Source organism: Saimiri boliviensis, chromosome 11 (genome assembly GCF_048565385.1).
Source record: "Saimiri boliviensis isolate mSaiBol1 chromosome 11, mSaiBol1.pri, whole genome shotgun sequence".
Classification (NCBI taxonomy): Eukaryota; Metazoa; Chordata; class Mammalia; order Primates; family Cebidae; genus Saimiri; species Saimiri boliviensis.
The window spans coordinates 24987123-25009063 of NC_133459.1; the positions used below are offsets into that span (position 1 = coordinate 24987123).

At 43.6% G+C, this 21941-nt stretch overlaps 1 protein-coding gene across 2 annotated transcripts in view; it reads left to right on the forward strand.

The window, feature by feature from the left end:
* The window catches only part of ARID1A (AT-rich interaction domain 1A), an 88328-nt gene that overhangs the window by 17792 nt on the left and 48595 nt on the right, over positions 1-21941 (forward strand). For both annotated transcript variants that reach the window (XM_039473550.2, XM_039473551.2), the window contains exon 2: positions 20231-20443. In XM_039473550.2, coding sequence (XP_039329484.1) covers positions 20231-20443 — 213 coding nt within the window. The remainder of the gene's footprint in view (positions 1-20230; positions 20444-21941) is intronic.

A 21941-nucleotide genomic window follows, 5' to 3' on the forward strand; every position in this document is an offset into this window, starting at 1 on the left:
GTGATGGCTGTCTGATCTGAGAACAGGGCCTTGGGTCATTTGGTACTCTGAGTAGGCCTTTACTGACCTCTCTCTCTTCCTCACCACCTACTGCTTAGTGGCCAGTCTGAGTTTTGCTGTGAATTTCTTACCTTGTGTCTCTTCTTACGAAGTTTTAGTAAATAAACCCTCTAAGTAGGCTGAGAGCAGTGGCTCACACTTTAATCCCCGTACTCTGTGAGGCTGAGATGAGAAGATTGCTTGAGCCCAGGAGTTCGAGACCAGCCTACGCAACATAGTGAAACCTTGTCTCTACTAAAAAAATTTTTAAGGCCGGGCACAGTGGCTCACGCGTGTAATCCCAGCACTTTGGGAGGCCAAGGCGGGTGGATCACAAGGTCAGGAGTTTGAGACGAGCCTCGTCTCTACTAAAGATAAAAAAAATTAGCTGAGTTACCTGGGTGTGGTGGTCCACGCCTATAATCTTAGCTGCTGTGGAGGCTGAGGCAGGAGAATTGCTTGAACTCGGGAAGCAGAGGTTGCAGTGAGCCATTGTACTCCAGCCTGGGCAACAGGATGAGACTCCCATCTCAAAAAAAAATGTGTGTGTGTGTGTGTGTGTGTGTGTTTGTTTTAAATTAGCTGGGCCTGGTGGCATGCACCTGTAGTCCCAGCTACTTGGGAGGCTGAGGCAGGAGGATCACTTGAGCCCAGGAGTTAATTGGAGGCCACAGTGAGCCCTGATTGTGCTATTGGACTGCAGCCTGGGCAAGAGAGTGAGACCCTGTCTCCAAAAAAAAGTTTGTTTTTTTTGTTTTTGTTTTTGTTTTTTTTTTAAATAAACTCCCTAAGTAGATTCCTGAACAAGCCACCTCATCTCTGGAGTGATTGAGGCCTCTCAGACCTGTCCCCAGTTGTATGATTTAATGAATAAGGATTGTGCTTGGCACAGAAATGGTCAGGTGATAAACATTAATAGTTCAAAGACTAAGAGAAGAGCCAGTATTCTAATTCATTTGGACTTTCTGAACACCTTATATAGTTTCTTTGTCCTTCCCATTAAAAATAAGTTTTCTGCTACCTGCCTCTTTTCCTCCTGCCTGAGAAGCGTAGCCGTGATCACTGTGACCCAGCTGCAGTGAAGGCAGTGGTTTCCAGGAGGCAACAACAGTTTGATCTATGATTTCATATTTGTATGTGTAGATCAGTACTATAGTAGGGAGTGAGAGAGAGAGAGAGAGAGAGAGAGAGAGAGAGAGAGTGTGTGTGTGTGTGTGTGTGTGTGTGTGATTTAAACTCAATTTATCACTTTTAAGCTTTATTTTCTCTGTCTTGGCTTTTGTTTTGTTTTTTTTCATTTTCTCCTTTGATGTCTAATTCTGTGTTAGCAGAATGCAGAGCACATGGAAATTCCAGTAACTTACCCACACCAGAGCTGGTAAAATGTCTAAAAAAACAAAACAAAACTGGAGATGCAACGTATACCACTTTTAGACCAACATCATTTCGGTGAAGAGTCTTAGTATCTGTTTTTCTCTCTTGGAAAGGCCTGGCTAACTAGGAAATGTCTGTGTCTGATTAATAAGGCCTAACTAGGCCTGGCTAACAGGAAGTGCCTATTGTGATAATAAGTTCCTAAATGGTCTCTACCTCTTTTCATTTCCCACTTTATTGCCTTTGGTCTGGAGACAGATTCCTTAATCTGTTTTTGGGGTTCTGTTGGCCCAGGACAGATTTGTAAAACATTGTTTTTCTTTCCAGTTTTTTATTTCAGTCCTCTGCTTTCCCAGTGCCACTTTGAATTGGCTTCTTTAAAACTCCAACGTAAAACCTCAAGTGACCAATATGTGGTCTCATTATGGTATTTTGAGTTAAAATAAAATGAAATGGAGATAGTTGGGCTCACCCAGCCAAACACATTTACCAAAAGGAAATTTTGGGCCAACATAGACTGCGAAGTGGGTAGGGAAAAAGAGGGTTAAATGTTGGCTAGTTTAGAATGCCAAGTATCCATCCCAACTTGGTTATACTAGCCAGAGACAGCAAAGAAGAGAGACAGTAAGCCTCTGAAAAGACAACTGGTAACTGGTCTGGCTGTGTATACTCCTAGGATAAATCATGAAGCCAGGGTCTCCTGTACATACTGTATAGACAATGGTGTAGATGAGGTTGGTATATGCCAACATACTTTTGGAACGTTGAAAAGAACTAGAAAATTTGTAGTACTCTGGTTTTCCATCCCAGGAATTGCTGACCTTAAAACTTGAGGATTTAAATGCATCTAAAATCTTTTTTTTTTTTTTTTTCGAGACAGAGTCTCACTCTGTCACTAGGCACCAGGCTGGAGTGCAGTGGCGCGATCTTGGCTCACTGTAGCCTCCACCTCCCGGGTTCAAACAATTATCCTGCCTCAGCCTTCCAGGTAGCTGAGACTACAGGCGCACACCACCACGCCCAGCTAATTTTTTTTGTGTTTTTAGTAGAGACAGGGTTTCACCATGTTGGCCAAGATGGTCTCGATCTCTTGACCTCGTGATCCACCCACCTCGGCCTCCCAAAGTGCTGGAATTACAGGCTTGAGCCACTGCACCCGGCCTATAATCCTATTTTTTAATTTTTTAATTTTTATTTATTTATTTATTTTTGAGACGGAGTTTCACTGTTGTTACCCAGGCTGGAGTGCAATGGCGCGATCTCGGCTCACCATAACCTCCGCCTCCTGGGTTCAAGCAATTCTCCTGCCTCAGCCTCCCGAGTAGCTGGGACTACAGGCACGTGCCACCATGCCCAGCTAATTTTTGTATTTTTAGTAGAGACGGAGTTTCACCTTGTTGACCAAGATGGTCTCGATCTCTTGACCTCGTGATCCACTCTTCTCGGCCTCCCAATTTTTTTTTATTTTTTTATTTTTTTATTTTTGAGACTGAGTCTCCTTTTGTTTCCCAGGCTGGAGTGCAGGGGCTTGATTTCACTATGTTGGCCACTGTGTTGGCCAGGCTGGTCTTGAACTCCTGACCTCGTGATCTGCCCACCTTCGCCTCCCACAATGCTGGGATGACAGATGTGAGCCACTATACCCAGCCCCATGTATAATCTTTTTTATTTATTTATTTTTTTTTTTGAGATGGAGTTTCGCTCTTGTTACCCAGGCTGGAGTGCAATGGAGCGATCTCGGCTCACCGCAACCTCCGCCTCCTGGGTTCAAACAATTCTCCTGCCTCAGCCTCCTGAGTAGCTGGGATTACAGGCACGTGCCACCATGCCCAGCTAAGTTTTTGTATTTTTAGTAGAGACGGGGTTTCACAATGTTGACCAGGATTGTCTTGATCTCTCGACCTCGTGATCCACCCGCCTCGGCCTCCCAAAGTGCTGGGATTACAGACTTGAGCCACTGCGTCCGGCCGTGTATAATCTTAATAAGGTTGACTATGCCCTAGCCTGTTCCTTAACTTTTTAAATTGTGCCTGCTATAGTTCAGAGTAGACTTAGGGGGACCTAGTGAAAGACTAGTATTTTGGGGTAGTAGTCCAAGACAGCCCTAGGAATTAATGAAATAAACATAGTGGCATTGCTGTTGCTTCTTGGTGTTTTAATGAAAATACAGTTCTTGGGCTTGGTGTGGTGGCTCACGCTTGTAATCCCAGCACTTTGGGAAGCCGAGGTGGGTGGATTGCCTGAGCTCGGGAGTTCAAGATCACCCATGCATGCAACACGGTAAAACCTTGTCTCTAATAAGAATAAAAAAATTATCCAGGCGTGGTGGTGTGCGCCTGTAGTCCCAGCTACTCAGGAGGCTGAGGCAGGAAAACTGCTTGAACCTGGGAGGCGGAGGTTGTCCAGCCTGGGCAACAGAGTGAAATTCTGTCTCAAAGGAAAAAAAAAAAAAGAAAATAAGAAAATTTGGTATTTGATTGGATTGATGTAGAAGCATGATGACAAACAGAATCCCAGACTGCATGTAAATTAAGTCCTTCAGCTCAGAGATAGGTCATAGATACCTTTTTTAGTATAGAAGGAAAGTCTTTGGCAGGATACTATGTGTTGGAGAAATTTAGGATCTTTTTTGTATAACTGAAAGACCAGCTCAAGTTTGCAGTTGTAGATAAAAATGGGAGAAGTGAAAACAAAACAAAACAAAACAAATGAGGCTTTGAAGTTTTGTGGCTAGGGGCGGTGTTTTGTTTTGTTTTTTTTTTTTTTTTGAGACCGAGTTTCACTCTTGTTACCCAGGCTGGAGTGCAATGGCGTGATCTCGGCTCACCGCAACCTTCGCCTCCTGGGTTCAGGCAGTTCTCCCGCCTCAGCCTCCTGAGTAGCTGGGATTACAGGCATGCGCCACCATGCCCAGCTAATGTTTTGTATTTTTAGTAGAGACAGGGTTTCACCATGTTGACTAGGATGGTCTCTATCTAGACCTCATGATCCACCATCCTTGGCCTCCCAAAGTGCTGGGATTACAGGCTTAAGCCACTGTGCCCGGGGGCTAGGGGCAGTTTTTATCTTTATTTACTTTGTTTTCAGTGCTTACCTACAAATCATTTTAACATGGAAGAGGGAGGAATATTTTAGAAACTAGAAGCGCCAGATGCATTTAGAAAAAAAGTTGGAATGTACGCTCCTGGGTAAAGCTCTGTAAGGTTAGTCTTGCCCCTCCATGAATTCCTTAAGTGTACCATATCACTTAATGGTAGGTAATGATAAGTAGGACAGAAAACATCAAAAGGACAGTCATGCTCAGTTGGCATGTGGTCCATTCATACCAAGGTCCTTTTCCTGGTAGAAGCACCAGATGATGGTCTGTGGGAAGAAGTACCTTCTTCTGGTTTCAACCTGTATCACCTCATGTCGGGGACAAGTTTTTAATTTTTGAGCATATACTGGGATGCAGTATACCAAAGCGTCTTTGGGTACCATCAAGATTTCCTAGACTTTGATCATATTTTCCATTTCTCCAGAATTTTTAGGATAAGAACTTCTTAAAGTTTACTTAATTGGCCCGTCCTGTTGTTGAATTGTTGTTTAATTTAAAGCATAAACTATGCTGGGGACAGTGGCACATGCCTGTAATCCCACCTACTCCAGAGGCTGATGCAGGAAGATCAGATGAGCTCTGGAGTTCCAGGCCAGCCTGGGCAATGTAGGGAGACTCCTGTCTTAAAAAAAAAAAAAACAAAAAACCCACGAAATAGTTGGGTCTTTCCAATGTAAAAAGTCATACGGCAAAATCTTTTTTGAAATACCTATGTCTGCCACATGCTAGTTGCTAACCTTAATGCAACAAACACTTATTGATCTTCTACAGTGAATCAGGTAGTATGTTATGAACATAGGATTCATAATTCCTACCTCCGTGGAGTACTTTCTAGTGGGGGAATAATATGTAAGCAGATAAGCACAAATAACTATGTAGTTACATTGTAATAAATGCATTGGAGAGAAACACAACTATTTTTTAAAATGGATTTTTATTTATGCTCACCTTGTCTAGTAGGTGGCTTTGTACTCTTGAGCTCTTAGGATGGGTGCTAGTCAGTTCTGAGTCCCTTTCCCTCTAGGATCAAGTTTTTTTTTTTTTTTTTTTTTTTTTTTTTTTTGAGATGCAGTCTTGCACTGTTGCCCAAGCTGGAGTGCAGTGGTGCGGTCTCTGCTCACTGCAACTGCTGCCTCCCAGGTTCAAGCCATTCTCCTGCCTCAGCCTCCTGAGTAGCTGAGATTACAGACACCCGCCATCATACCTGGCTAATTTTTGTATTTTTAGTAGAGATGGGGTTTTGTCATGTTGGCCAGGTTGGTCTCGAACTCCTGGCCTCAGGTGATCTGCCTGCCTTACCCTCCCCAAGTGCTGGGATTACAGGGTAAGATACCTTGCCTAGCTAGCAAGGCTTTTCATTTTCTGGTGCTGTATTGCAGGACGTTGGTATCTTGCTCCACAGGTAATAAATGCCAGTAGCACTATAGAGTTGCTGTGACAACCAAAAAAGGCACTTTGATACATTTATTTCCAAACACTTCCCAGTGGTTGGTATTGCCCTGGTTGAAAACTACTGGCTGTACTGTCAGGATTCTTGGAAGGAGCTCTGAACAAAATCCTCTGGGAGAACAGACTGAAAGTAGGTGGTGCTTGAGACTTGGACTGACCAACCCTTTTGGTGTCTGACTTGTGTGTTCATGTTTTTTAAGTAAGTATTTTGAAACTGCTTTCAACCCCGTTTTGCCACTTCTCCTATTGAGGGTGAAGAGAGAGAATTAATGTCTATTGTGTGTGTACTTTGTGAACTGGCACTGTAACAAGCATTTCACATACTTATCATCTGAACTGTTTCGTATCTTTGTTAAACAGTTTTTAATCCCTGTTTACAGATAGTTCTGGTGCCAAGAGGTGAAGTGACTTGCTCAAAATGGTGTGAAACTCTATACGTTTTTTTCTTTTTAAAGAAGTACAACTTTAATTTATTTGATTGTCAGTTAACCTCTAGTTGATGACTTTGGGCTTCTGGTCTTAAGTGAGTATACGGGACAGACCTTAATTGTTATGCAAATTTCTAAGCTCTACTGCCAGAAATTTAGCACTTGTTTAGGAGGATGATAGCTAATATTCTGGGTGCCAGAGGATACAGCAGTGAAACACACACAGACATACAGATTAAACATGACCAATAAGTGAACTATGTAGTATGCTAGTGATACATGCTTGGGAGAAAAAGTTAATCAGGGACCAAATATAGGAGTGCAGGATTAAAATCTTAGATAAATTCACCAGGGAAGGCCACATTGAAGTGATGTTTGACATAAAAGGGAGCTATACTAATATCTGGGTGAAGAAAGTATTCCAGGAGGGATCTGAATACAAAAGTATTTGAGGAACAGTTTTTTTGTTCTTTATTACTTTATTTGACCCTAAAATGTCATACTACTATCTGTTCTGTTGATGAGGAAACTGAGAGACGAAAGTTGAAGGTACTAAAGGGGCAGAGCTCTTAAGCTACTGCCTAGAACTGGCCACGTACAGTAGTCCTTCTTTATCTGTTCGGGGATGTCTTCCAAGACCCCCACTGGATGCCCGAAACTGCAGATAGTACCAGACTCTGTATGTACAAATGCCCCTTGGTATCCGTGGGGGGCTGGTTCCAGGACCCCCTGAGGATACTGAAATCTGCGGAATATAGAAAATTGCATGGTATTTGCATATATACTATTAATATGTACATCCTCCTGTATATGTTAAATCATCTCTAGATTACTTATACAATGTAGATGTTATGTAAATAGTTTTTATATTGTTTAGGGAATAATGACAAGCAAAAAAGTGTACACATTTGGCATAGGCACAAACATCATAGGCCTAATTATGTTTTTTTTGTTTTTTGTTTTTTGTTTTTGAGGCGGAGTTTTGCTTTTGTTGCCTAGGCTGGAGTGCAATGGTGCAGTCTTGGCTCACTGCAACCTCTACTCCTGGGTTCAAGCGATTCTCCTGTCTCAGCCTCCTGAGTAGATGGGATTACAGGCATGTGCCACCACATTCGACTAATTTTTGTGTTTTTAGTAGAGACAGGGTTTCATCATATTGGTCAGGCTGATCACGAACTCGTGACCTCAGGTTATGTGCCCGCCTCAGCCTCCCAAAGTGCTGGGATTATAGGCGTGAGCCACCGCGCCCAGCCTAACTACATTTTTTATTTGAAACTGGCTGAATCCATGGATGCAGAACCCATGGATACAAAGGTTGTGACTATACTGTTTTTTCCTATACATGCCTACCTATGATAAAGTTTAATTTATTTATTAGACACAGTAAGAGATTAACAATCACTAATGATAAAATACAATTATGTGATTATGGTCTCTCTCTTTCAAAATATCTTATTGTATGTAATGTTTTCAGATTGTGCTTGACCGTGGCTAAGTTAAACTTTAGAAAGCGAAATCAAGGATAATGGGGGCACTCCTATTTTTTTTTTTTTAATGGGGGCACTCCTATAGATCCAAAGCATTTCGGTTCAGCATTAATGGGGATAGGGATTGTCAGGCCTCTAGAGTTTCACTTTCTCTTCTACATTCCCCTTTCCTTTCCTGCTTTTGGGCGTAGGGGAGCATTTGTTTGTTTTTTACACATAACTCTATCTCTGCCTACCTGAAATTTATATTCTGGTCAAGGATACAGATAGCAAACAAGATAAAAAGTAAAGTAGTATGTTAGTGATACTTGCTCAGATGAACAAGAAAATCTGAGACTGAGTATAGGAATTTGGGAAAGCTTGATTTTGACTGAAACTGTTTCTCATTGGGGAATCTAAGGTACATTTCTGGTATTTCTCTACTGGCCAGGCACTACCCTCTCCAGACCATTGTTTGGCTAAGGAAAATAAATGTACATTTGAATTCTAGAGACACACTGTGCTGGAGATGGATTGGCACTATAACAAGCATTTCACCTACTTTTCATTTGAACTGTCTCATATTTTTGTTAATCAGTTTTTAATCCCTGTTTTACAGATGGTTCTGGTGCCAAAGGATGACGTGACTTGCTCAAATGGTGTGAAACTCTATATATTTTTTTTCTTTTTAGAAAGGTACAACCTTCTAGCTTGGCCAGCATGGCGAAATCCCATCTTCACCAAAACCACAAAAATTAGCCGGGCATGGTGCACAGGCCTGTGCACAGTAGCTGATCCCAGCTACTAGGGTGACTAAGGCAGGAGAGTCACTTGATCTTGGGAGGTGGAGGTTGCAGTGAGCTGAGATCGCCCCACTGCACTCTAGCCTGGGCGACAGAGTGAAACTCTGTCTCAAAAAAAAAAAAAAAAAATACAGCCTTAATTTGATTGTCAGTTAACCTTTGGCCATGTAGCCCAAATGCCCCCAGACTGAACATAAGAATCTCTTGAGATTAAAAATACAGATTCCTGGCCAGGCACAGTGGCTCATGCCCGTATTCCCAGCACTTTGGGAGGCTGAGGTTGGCAGATCGCTTGAGCTCAGGCGTTCAAGAACAGCCTGGGAACATAGTGAAACCCTATCTCTACAAAAGCTGGGTATGATGGTGTGTGCTTATAGTGCCAGCTACTCAGGAGGTTGAGATGGGAGGATCATCTGAGCCCAGGAGAGGAGGTTGAGGCTGCCATGAGCCATGATTGCACCCCTGCACTCCAGCCTGGGTGGCAGAGTGAGACACCCTGTCTCCAAAAAAAAAAAGGGATTCCTGACCAGGCCCCCATCCCAGAACTGCTAGTTGAGAATCTGGAGGGTAGAATTGGATTGAGTAGCTGAGGTGGCTGAGGTGCAACCTGGTTGATTGTCTTGACCACTCCTCATGAATTTGGTTTGAGAACTGGGATTGGACCCCTGATGAACTACGTCTCAGTTTAGTGCTCTTTGCACCTGGTTGTATTGCTTCCTTTGAGATGAAAAGTTGTAAAGAAGGGGATGTTTAATTTTATTAGATTTTGTTTCATGGTTTTTTTGGAGTCTTAATATTGTTTTTATAACCCTAGGTTTTTTTGTTTGTTTGTTAGTTTTTGGAGATGGAGTCTCGCCTCTGTCACTCAGGCTGGAATGCAGTGGCTGATCTTGGCTCATTTTGACCAGCGCCTCCTGGGTGCAAACAATTCGTCTGCCTCAGCCTTCCTAGTAGCTGGTACTACAGGCACACGCCACCATGCCCAGATAATTTTTGTATTTTTAGTAGCGATGAGGTTTCACCATCTTGGCCAGGCTGGTCTTGAACTCCTGACATCGTGATCCGCCTGCCTCCCAAAGTGCTGTGATTACAGGCGTGAGTCAGCACACCTGGCCTAACCCTGGATTTTAAGCATACCTGAACGGATTTTTTTTCCAGAGAAGTTACTTGGTTTCCTTAGTGGCTTTTGTAATTTGTTTGAAGTAGGGAGAAATTGGTTAGTTAAGTTTGGTCATAGAAAAAAGTGATCTTCCTCATTTTAGGAAGAGTATTTTCTCTGGAAGAGATAGCCACCTGTTCTGGAAAAGGTGGCTAATGAAAGTGCTTTGGATAAAGAGAGAACAACTTATCATTGGTTGGAATTTATTAGTTTGATACTCTAGCTGTTTTATTTGAAGGGCTCTTTCTGGTGCCAAAGAAATGAAGTATCAGTCACCTGGTTGCAGTTTTTCTGGCATGCCTCTTTTTGTTAGACAGCTGTGAGGTGGTATTATTATAGTTGGTTCTCATAATCTGAGTTTTGTTAGGTGATTGACTTTTCCCCTTTTGATCTCCCTTTTCTAACCTTAGTGAGTTTTCTCTTCTGGTCTGGAAGGATAGAGATGGTACCCTATATATCTCTAAGCCTGAAGAGAATCAGGCCTTTGGTCTTGTTTTGCATCACTCTCAAGATGTTCTTGGTTTGACAGCTGGTTGCAAGCCCCTTCCTGGAGGTTTGATCAGGCTGGTGCTTTAGGGGTTATCATTGGAATGGGCTAAGTCTGCAAAGGGGAATGTGTCCTAATCTTCTGGAATGGTTTCTGTAAGCAGAATGGGGTAGATAGAACTTTTCACTGATTTCGTGGTGGTTTTTTGTTTCTGAGACAGAGTCTCACTCTGTCGCCCAGGCTGTAGTGTAGTGGCTCACTACAACCTCCGCCTCCCAGGTTCAAGTGATTTTCCTGCCTCAGCCTCCTGAGTAGCTGGGATTATAGGCATGTGCTACCACGCCAGGCTAACTTTTGTATTTTTAGTAGAGATGGGGTTTGGTCATGTTGGCCAGCCTGGTCTCAAACTCCTGACCTCAGGCAATCTGCCTCCCAAAGTGTTGGGATTATAGGTCTGAGTCACTGAGTCTGGCCAATTTTTATCCCATTTAGAAAACTGTTTTTTTAGGGTGGTAGTTGCACATAGTTGTCGGTGATTCCTCTCTCACCAAAGGCAGATGGTCAGTTTGTTTAGAACTTGAATGAACTAGAATGAAGAAATTGTGAAGTAAAACTGAGGTATGTTTCCGAGGTTGTGAATGAAAAGAATCATCAGCTCGGCCTAAGGAAATTTTTTTTTTTTTTTCTTTTCAGACAGAGTCTCCCTCTGTCAGCAGGCTGGAGTGCAGTGGTGCAGTCTCGGCTCACTGCAACCCCTGCCTCCTGGGTTCAGGAGATTATCCTGCCTCAGCCTCCCGAGTACCTGGGGCTACAGGCGTGCACCACCATGCCAGGCTAATTTTTGTATTTTTAGTAGAGATGGGGTTTCACCATGTTGGCCAGGATGGTCTTGATCTCTTGACCTCATGATCTGCCTGCCTCAGCCTCTCCCAAAGTTCTGGGATTACAGGCGTGAGCCACTGTGCCTGGTGGCTTCAGAAAATCTTTAGTGTTGTCTCTGTTGAAGCCAGATTAGAAGTTAGAAATCTCTTACTGTCCTAGGTCATATAAACAGTTACGTTTCCCCACTATTTAAGACAAGAAAAAGGTAGTCTCCTTATTTTTATTTATTTATTTATTTATTTTTGAGACGGAGTTTCGCTTTTGTTACCCAGGCTGGAGTGCAATGGCGCGATCTCGGCTCACCGCAACCTCCGCCTCCTGGGTTCAGGCAATTCTCCTGCCTCAGCCTCCTAAGTAGCTGGGATTACAGGCACGCGCCACCACGCCCAGCTAGTTTTTTTTTTTTTTTGTATTTTCAGTAGAGACGGGGTTTCACCATGTTGACCAGGATGGTCTCGATCTCTCGACCTCGTGATCCACCCGCCTCAGCCTCCCAAAGTGCTGGGATTACAGGCTTGAGCCACCACGCCCGGCCGGTAGTCTCCTTATTTTAGGAGGCAGGGTCTAGGGGTAGAACTAAGACCAGCAGGTTTCTGGACAATTTCTCCTCAGTTGGGGACTAAGGGGTCCTTGACTAGTCTTCAAAGAAGGCTTGAAGTACTAGGTGATAGAGAAAAGACAGGATAAGGGGCATTAGATACAGATATCTTTGGCTGGGGAGAGAAGATACAATGAGAATGATTTATGCTGGTCATTTGTATACCAGGGTACATAGAGTGATTTTTTTTTTTTTTTTGGTGGAAGCCTAGTCTGTCCTAAGATACTACTCCTGAGAGCTAAGTGAGCCACATGGAGCTGGGAAGCTCAAAACTGTTGGTTGGGAGAGGCCTTAATTTTTATACTTGTCCCTGCCTGGAATGCTCTCTCACAGAGGAGGGTCCCATACTGGAACTGGATCAACAGCTGCCGCCTGTCCCTGGAATCACAGGAAGCGGAGGCCGGGGTGCCTTTGTATAGGAGCTCTGAAGCCAGACAATAGTTTGTGCTGGCGGGGGCCATGTGGCAAGTCATGTGACCCGGGGCTGTTTTCTGCCGGGGTCCTTACCCATCTGTTCTCTCGGCTCTTTCTGGGTTATCAGGCGCCAGTCCAAGTCCTCCCAGGCAGCCAGCTTCATGGCCAGAGATTACGAGCACTAACCTTCCTGGCAGGGGCGGTGTGGCTTCGAGTTTATGCAGATTAGCCATGTGTTTCTCACTTCAAGGCGTTCCACAGGAAAAGCCTTTTCCTGTGTTTGGCTCTCAGTGGGCGGTTCCCAGCTTACTGTACTGGGACTCAGCAAGCAGCAGGCATGCACGAGAGGGATCACAGTACACTGGCCCCCCTCTCCATTCCACCTCCAATGCTACGTCACCACAACACAACCACTCGCGCTCTCATACTGTTGGTGTCATTCATTCGGTGCCAAGATTGCTTTAAAAAATTCCCTTGGCCCCAGTTCAAACAGGAGTACAGCTGGGATGTGTTAGATTTTAGGCAGTCTGCCCTCAATTTGAGATGAGTTATAAATAGCAGTGCCGACTTCCTTAACTACCGCTCTCTGAGGTAAAATGCAGGTTAATTACTGTGGGAATCAATTAGGGGGGTTCTTTTGGTTAAAGAGCCAGGGATGCATTTTTTTAATTGTTATTATTAAAAGTCATATAACAAATCTAGCCAGGAATAAATTGAAAGCACAAGGAGTAAGAAATAATATTTAAATGTCCAAAAGCCAAGGTTATGGTTCTGGATTTACACTGGCCGCAGATAGCATTTAGGGTGACAAAATGAATGGTGGTCAAGACTTCTCCCCTCTGATGGACACCTTTTTGGCAGCCCCTGACCCATCCTTCTCTGTTCTTATTCTTGATAGCCCTTGGCACTGTTGAGTGCTAAATTTAGTTCCTTAGGGTTGCTGCCTGGTTACTTCTTTCTATATCCTTGGATTGGAACTGGAGCTTTCCTCAGTTGGACTTTTATTTAAATAAGTTTCTCTTTCCTGGTGCCATTGCCACGTGGTATGGTACATTTTTGTGAATGGTATATCTCTACTTAGAAGTTCTGAGTTCTTGGCTCTGTCTTCTCTGCTCTTGTCTCAGTCATGGTCAGATGGAGAATTTGCAGCTATTTTAATCTGTGAGTTCCACAAAGCTGGTTACTTTGGGTATAAGACATTTAGCCCTGGTCCACCTTAAAGTCTAGTCTGTTATTTCAGCGGTTTCTGAGGGTCATTTTGGTTTTCCTTGATGCAGTAAGAAGTTGTAAGAGTTTCCAGTAGCCGACTAGTCTGGAGGGTCTTGTAATTCTATTTGCTTGGAGCAAGGGAACTCCCTATGTAAGGGGTTTGTCTGCTAGCTGTTCTGAATATATTCAGAAGGACAAGCCTACTAGAAGTCCTTGCTTTTGATGCCCCTAAACTGCATCTTTTGATACATTTCATTTGGCAGGCAGTTTATAACATGGCCGGTGATCTGGAAGGAGGTAAGTGGTGGATAGAGATAAGGAGTTTTCTTATGGTTCTTTCCCCCTTTATTTTTGTTTTTTATGAATGCAGGAAAGTATAGCAGGGGGCCCAACTTTGCTGATCAAGGGGCAGCATTTTCCTCTCAATTATGTGTCTCTGTGGCAGAGCCTTTGCTTTTGAAGTGTAATCACAGTAATCTACTCCTGTGGTTTCCCATTGAAAGGATTTCCTCTGTCTTTCCCAGAGTGGAATCTCTGGCTTTTTGCAGCTAGGGTTTGGTGTTTCCATCTCTTGTCTTGTGCCTGCAGACTGCTGATACTGGCTTTTGTATCTTGCATGTAGGGATTTTCTGTCCTGAAATTGCTACTTTCCAATAAAACTGATTAGTGAAGATTTAAGGCTCCTTCTCTGTTACGAGAGATTAGGAGATGGCATTTCATCTATAACTGCAAATCACAAATCTTTTACGATCGTTTTAAATACCATAAGTGTGAGTTAGGTGCCTGTCCACCTCCCCTTCTGATCCGAGCAGGATATCTAACTTTGACAGGAGACCTGAGTAATCTGATTGTTTGAACTGAATGTATACTTAGCTTGCCAAATAGGCTGCATATTCTGTTGATTATAAACCTTTTGTTTATGATGGGAGGGAGTCAGAAATTTGATGACCAGAAAAAGGAAGCATCTTCATTTTATTTTTAGAATAAAAATTTCTTTGATATACATTTATTTTTGTCTACAAAGATTCTTAAAGTCGAGGTGGAACCTTCTTTGAACCCTTTATAGCCCTCATGTAAGTACCTATACTTGATTGGGAGTGCAGGCCTCTGTGTGAGAGAGGAAAAGGTGACTTGTCCTTAGCCTTTTGTTTTCAAGCAGTGTCTATGGGGATGCCCCCGCAGTTTTGAAATTCTCCCTGGTATAAACTTCTTTTTTTTTTTTTTTTTTTGAGACGGAGTTTCTCTCTTATTACCCAGGCTGGAGTGCAATGGCGCGATCTCGGCTCACCGCAACCTCCGCCTCCTGGGTTCAGGCAATTCTCCTGCCTCAGCCTCCTGAGTAGCTGGGATTACAGGCACGCGCCACCATGCCCAGCTAATTTTTTGTATTTTTAGTAGAGACGGGGTTTCACCATGTTGACCAGGATGGTCTCGATCTCTTGACCTTGTGATCCACCCACCTCGGCCTCCCAAAGTGCTGGGATTACAGGCTAGAGCCACCGCGCCCGGCCTTCTTTTTTTTTTTTTTGAGACACAATCCTGCTCTGTTGCCCAGGCTAGAATGCAGTGGCGTAATCTCCACTAGCTGCAGCTTCTGCCTCCCAGGTTTAAGCGATTTACTGCTGACTAGCTGGGATCAACAGGTGTGCACCACCACATCCGGCTTGTGTTTTAGTTAGAGATGGGGTTTTACCATGTTGGCTAAGCTGGTCCAGAACTCCTGACTTCAAGTGATCTACTTGCCTCAGCTTTCCAAAGTGCTGGGATTACAGGCATGAGCCACCGTGCCCAGCCTTGTTTTTTTTTTTTTTCTTCATTTTTCTCTCTCTTTTCCCCCACCCCAAGACATTCTTGCTCTGCTGCACAGACTGGAGTGCAGTGGTATGATCTCAGCTCACTTCAGCCTTGGAGTAGCTGGGACTACAGGCATGCACTATCACACCTAGCTAATTTTTGTTTTGGGATGGAATTTCACTCTTGTCCAGGCTGGAGGACAGTGGGGCAATCTCGGCTCACTGCAACCTCCGCCTCATGGATTCAAGTGATTCTCCTGCCTCAGCCTCCCCAGTAGCTGGGATTACAGGCACCTGCTGCAGCGCCTGGCTAATTTTTTGTATTTTTAGTAGATAACGGTTTTCACCATCTTGGCTAGGCTAGTCTTGAACTCCTGACCTCGTGATTCACCCTCCTCGGCCTCCCAAAGTGCTGGGATTACAGGCGTACAGGCATGAGCCACCATGCTCTGGCCCCCAGCCAGATTATTCTTAAAGTGTACTTGTTCTCCCTTGAATATTCCCATCCTTTTATCTCCTCTTTCACTTCAGTCCAAAATTTTTTTTTAACATTCAAAGTCATAACCTGTGTTAGGGTTAGATTTAGGGTATGACCCTGGCCTTACAGCTAGATAGTTTGATTTGGGCATTGTCCTGATAGTGTCTCCTACCCACTTCTTGGAATAGGACAGCATCGCACATTGAGCAGTCACTGAGCCCAAGCTCTGTGCTTAGGTATTTGAGAAAGCTTTGAAGATAAAAGACCTGATCTCTGGCTTCCCAGAACTTAGTCTTGAGAAATGCAATCAGTTAGTTGGAATGGTTAGCTGCAACTAAGTGTTAACTATTAGGATGCTAACTGAATTTACAATAGAGCATTTAGAAATGTGGGAGATCAAAGTGTGCTGAAGATACAGGAAGTGGCTTCATTTTAAAAGATCAAGTTTCTGTTACTAGAAGCCACCATGGATGGGAGGGCAGGGCAGGATGCCACTGCATAAAGCTGGGCATGTATACAATATGTGGGGAATCTTGGAGTAAGACTGAAAAAATGTGGAAAACTGGACCACATTGTAGAGGGCTTTAGAGCCAGGTAGAAGCACTGTTTATCATTACTAATAATTGCCACCATTTATTGGATATTTAAATAACAGGTATTGTGTGAAGTGTGTTACATGCATTTATTTTATTTTATTTTATTTTTTTTTTTTGAGACGGAGTTTCGCTCTTGTTACCCAGGCTGGAGTACAATGGCGCGATCTCGGCTCACCGCAACCTCCGCCTCCTGGGTTCAGGCAATTCTCCTGCCTCAGCCTCCTGAGTAGCTGGGATTATAGGCACGTGCCACCATGCCCAGCTAATTTTTTGTATTTTTAGTAGAGACGGGGTTTCACCATGTTGACCGGGTTGGTCTCGATCTCTCGACCTTGTGATCCACCCGCCTCGGCCTCCCAAAGTGCTGGGATTACAGGCTTGAGCCACCGCGCCCGGCCTACATGCATTTAAAGTACTGATACATTCAAGGTAGGATGGTGAGAGAGGTAGGATTTGTACCTAAGTCTGTCAAGTTACTACACTCTACTTAATAATACTATGCAGGATTTAGTAGTTAGGAAGTTTGGAACCATTATTGAGCAGGGAGTGGTGGAAGTGATTTGGGAACAGCATTGTCCTAGAACTACCGTAATAAGCCACTAGCCACATATAGTTATGAGAATTTAATTAAATGTAAATAAAAATAAAAATTCATTTTCTTAATCATAATTAAAGTGTTTAATAGTTATCCATCACAGAAAATGTTATTGGCCAGTGTTTCTCTAGATCACTGGTTCTTAACTAATAGTATATACCAGACTCATTCAAGGACCTTAAGGAGGTTGCAGAAGAGCACAAGCCCTTTCAGACCCAGTAAACTGGAATCTCTAGGGAGAGGCCTAGCCATTTATGAAGTTTCACAGAAAATTCTAATCTGCAGCCCTAGTTAATAGCTGCTGCTCTAAAAGCTCTATAGTAACCATGGTAATGACTGCCCCTCATGTTGTGGGAAGATCTAGACTGACAGAGATACCCAGAGCAGGCTGGTCTCTTTGTTCAACAAACGTAGTCTCTCCAGTTGGAGGCCACATGGACAGCAGCTGCAGTCTGGGATGAAATGAGGACCTCAATGTGATATGTGGCATGATATGGCCATGTAAGCCCCCAAGCTCTTTACAGGAGAGAATGGTGATGTTTTGGCTCCATTGTCAGGTGTACTAGGGAGGACCATATGCTATTGTTGTTAAATTCAAACTTCTAAGTAATCTTAAAATCTGTGTAACTCTAAAATTATGATTGGGAACTTACTGGAGTTTCTTTTCTTTTTTTTTTTTTTTTGAGACGGAGTTTCGCTCTTGTTACCCAGGCTGGAGTGCAATGGTGCGATCTCGGCTCACCACAACCTCCGCCTCCTGGGTTCAGGCAATTCTCCTGCCTCAGCCTCCTGAGTAGCTGGGATTACAGGCACGTGCCACCATACCCAGCTAATTTTTTGTATTTTTGGTAGAGATGGGGTTTCACCTTGTTGACCAGGATGGTCTCGATCTCTCAACCTCGTGATCCACCCACCTCGGCCTCCCAAAGTGCTGGGATTACAGGCTTGAGCCACCGCGCCCGGCTGGAGCTTCTGATATAGATGTAAGACTTGAGCAAAAATTCTTGAGTTAGGATTGTTGGAAACAGTGATCATATTGACGTGTAGTAGTGATTTGGGACAGTTTCACTATGATTTTGTACAGTTTAGAAACATGGGGCAGGAGTATTCCCGTCATTGCTTACCAGTTTAGCTGAGATTTCAGCTATAATCTAAGAGATAACTCTTGCTTCTCTTTTTTCCGTTTGATATTCAGAACAGCCCCTGTGGTTTATTGTCTTATTCATTTACCTTCATGAAAGCTCTACTTCTACTGTAAAACACTTAATAGCATTATTAAAAAATAAAAAAAACACATGCAGAGAACCAGTTGTTTAGCTGTCCATTTCCTTTATTTTGGAGGTTTTGTTGTATTAAGGTCTTAACGCATCTTAAATTATAGAATAGCTTATTATTGAATAATAGAACTGGGAGGAACCCTAAGGATAACCTAGACCAGTCCTGGGAGGTGGGTTCCAGCAGTCTGTTTTAACAAGCCTTTCAGGTGATTTTCATGCATGCTGAAATCAATGAACCACTGAACCTCATTTCACAGTTAATGATAGGCCCAGAGCAAGGCGTCCCCAAACTACGGCCCGCGGGCCACATGTGGCCCCCTGAGGCCATTTATCCGGCCTCTCACCGCACTTCAGGAAGGGGCACCTCTTTCATTGGTGGTCAGTGAGAGGAACGCAGTATGTGGCGGCCCTCCAACGGTCTGAGGGACAGTGAACTGGACCCCTGTGTAAAAAATTTGGGGACGCCTGGCCTAGAGTATCAGTATCTACTTTACCCCCAATGTAAGATCCAGCTTTTGTTTTTTTTCTGAGATGGCATTTTGCGCTTGCTGTCCAGGTTGGAGTGCAATGGTGTGATCTCGGTTCACTGCAGACTCTGCCTACCAAGTTCAAGCGATTCTCCTGCCTCAGCTTTCCCAGTAGCTGGGATTACAGGCACATGCCACCATGCCTGGCTAATTTTTTTATTTTTTATTTTTTATTTTTTTAAATTTTAGATGGAGTCTCACTCTGTCACCCAGACTGTAGTGCAGTGGGACGATCTCAGCTCACTGCAACCTCTGCCTCCTGGGTTCAAGCAATTCTGCTTCAGCCTGCCAAGTAGCTGGGACTGCAGGCATGCCTCATCGTGCTCGGCTAGTTTTGTATTTTTATTAGAGACAGGGTTTTGCTCTGTTAGCCAAGAAGGTCTCGATCTCCAGACCTTGTGATCTGCCCGCCTCGGCCTCCCAGAGTGCTGGGATTACAGGCATGAGCCACCACGCCGGTCATATTTTTGCGTTTTTAGTAGAGGTGGAGTTTCTCCATGTTGGTCAGGCTGATCTTGAATTCCCAACCTCAAGTGATCTGGCCGCCTTGGCCTCCAAAAGAGCGGGGATTACAGGAAGATCCAGTTTTAAAGTTTTATATCAGATCCATGCTATGGTTCATCTTGTGTGTATCTAAAAGGTGCTTAGAGAAACTCTCCCCCCGCCACTACCACCAATAGATATAGGTAGATATTTCTGGCAGGGGAAAGTGTGCTCTGGAGTGCCAGTAGGATAAAGGCATATCAAAAAGTGAATGAGCTGATTGAACCTGTTGCTCCACAAAGAGCTGGAAAGAAAGCTGTTTGTATCAAATACCTGTGAATTGAACTTTGAGCTTTCATTATTGGTGTTAGCTATACCTCTCTTCTTGTTTTCTTTAACTTCCATGACAGCCTACCATTGAATCTTTTTGTCTCTCAAAGAGACAAAAGTTCTGTCCTCCTCGTGTGTTTAAACTCTTGAATATTAAAGGAAATGAGCTTTTCAGTTGAGATGCACAAGGCTCTTAATTCAGAGTTACTGTTCCCTCAACTACTGTCACTTAGCTTCTTTGCTTATTTGGAAGAATGCATAAATTTAACTGTGCCATAGCGCAAACAAACTCTAGATGTGTAAGGAGAGTTTCCATTATGGGAAGAATAGAAACATCTAGATGTTTGTGTATTTATTTGAATTCCCAGTTATAATATTGAAACATCAGTTTTGGTGTTTAACAGGGTGATGGCAGTGCATAGCAGCACCGTTTTCTACCAACTGAAAGGCCTTTGTTTGCACCTGGCCTGTCCCTTGGATCTCAAGCAGTACCACAGTTACAAAGTAGTTTTTAGCTTGCAAGGTGTTTTCACAAATAGGTGATATTTTCATTTTTCAAATGACAAAATCAGGGTTCTGAGGCAGGTCAGTTGACTTAAAGGTTACTAGGTCGATCTCATTGCTCTTTCAAAGTAACTGGATTTCTTTGTAGCATACAGACTCAAAAAACCTGTATATTTGGATTGTATATTCAGTGGCCAGAGGCTGTCAAAGCTCAGGTTAATGAAATGTTCTTTATTTTGTAGCCATCCAGTCCAATGGATCAGATGGGCAAGATGAGACCTCAGCCATATGGCGGGACTAACCCATACTCGCAGCAACAGGGACCTCCGTCAGGACCGCAGCAAGGACATGGGTACCCAGGGCAGCCATATGGGTCCCAGACCCCGCAGCGGTACCCGATGACCATTCAGGGCCGGGCGCAGAGTGCCATGGGCGGCCTCTCTTATACACAGCAGGTAGATGGTGATTCTGATTACCTTGACCCTTGTTGCTGTCCAAAATGTAGTCTATGAGCTATAGAATCAGAGTGTATCCTTGGCTTCCAAGCCTCTTGACAGGAATGTAGACCATTTGGCTCAGTTAATTACAGTGCGCTACTAACAAAGCCAAAGCTGTGGGTACCATCCCATGTGTGCTCCAAGGAAAACTACTCGCTGGTCACAGGTACATATTTCTTTTTCTTGACCTGACTGACCAGCTTATAACTAGTGAGTGGTGATCTCTGAATAAGGTGGGATGAAAGGCAGTGGCTGAACACCTAGGCACTTCCACTACTAAGAAAACCATTCGGCCAGGCGCGGTGGCTCACGCCTATAATCCCAGCACTTTGGGAGGCTGAGGCGGGTGGATCACGAGGTCAGGAGATCGAGACCATCTTGGTCAACAAGGTGAAACCCCGTCTCTACTAAAAATAAAAAAATTAGCCGGGCATGGTGGTGCACGCCTGTAGTCCCAGCTACTCGGGAGGCTGAGGCAGGAGAATTGCTTGAACCCAGGAGGCGGAGGTTGCGGTGAGCCGAGATCGCGCCATTGCACTCCAGCCTGGGTAACAACAGTGAAACTCCGTCTCAAAAAAAAAAAAAAAAAAGAAAAACCATTCATACCATGTGCCCTGTGGATGGAAGAGGCCCTTTATGTTTCTGAAGGCCTTCAGCATATCTGCCGTCTGGTTCAAAATGAGTGTTACTGGGAGTAGAAGAAAAGGGGAAGATTGAACAGAAAAGATGTTAACCTCGTTGTTACAAATGTTAAGATTTCCCCTTATCCATCTCCTTTTGTCGGACCATTCACATCATTATCTCTTTATTGTCATTCTTTGTGTTGACAAAGTTTTCTGTCATTTATATTTGAATATTACTCATACTGAAAATAGGGAGATAATATAAAATCAAATTTTACTTCTAAGACTTTAAAGTATGCCCTTTAATATAGAAAATTGTCTCTTCTTTTAATAGAGGAGAGATGAGGTAATATTTTGTTTGTTTTTTTGCCTGCTTACTATATCCCCAGTGCCTAAAATAGTGCCTGGTATAAGTAATTGAGTAGGCTCTCAAATATTTTTTTGAATGAAGAGTAAATGAAAGAGAGAACCAAAGTAGCTTAGTGATTTATACAGTCTGAATTACTAAACCTTAGGTTTTCAGCTGGCTGAACCAGGCTGCTATTGACTATTCATTGTGGTTAGGTTACAGATTCCTAACACTTAGAAAAACAGTCTAGGCTGTGATAAAAAGAGTAGGCTCATTTGTAGAAACAGCTGCTCTTAAACTCATGTTAGTTGCCCAGATGGTAAATAGTGTAAATTTTCAGTGGATGAATGTGTAGTCCACTTGTGTACAAACCACCTAAAAACCCAGCTTGGCCATCTTCCTTGGCTCAGTTTAGGCAGGGATGAGAGAAAAACCCTGGGCCTCCTTAGTATGGGGCCTGGCATGCTTGCTTTCTATACTCATC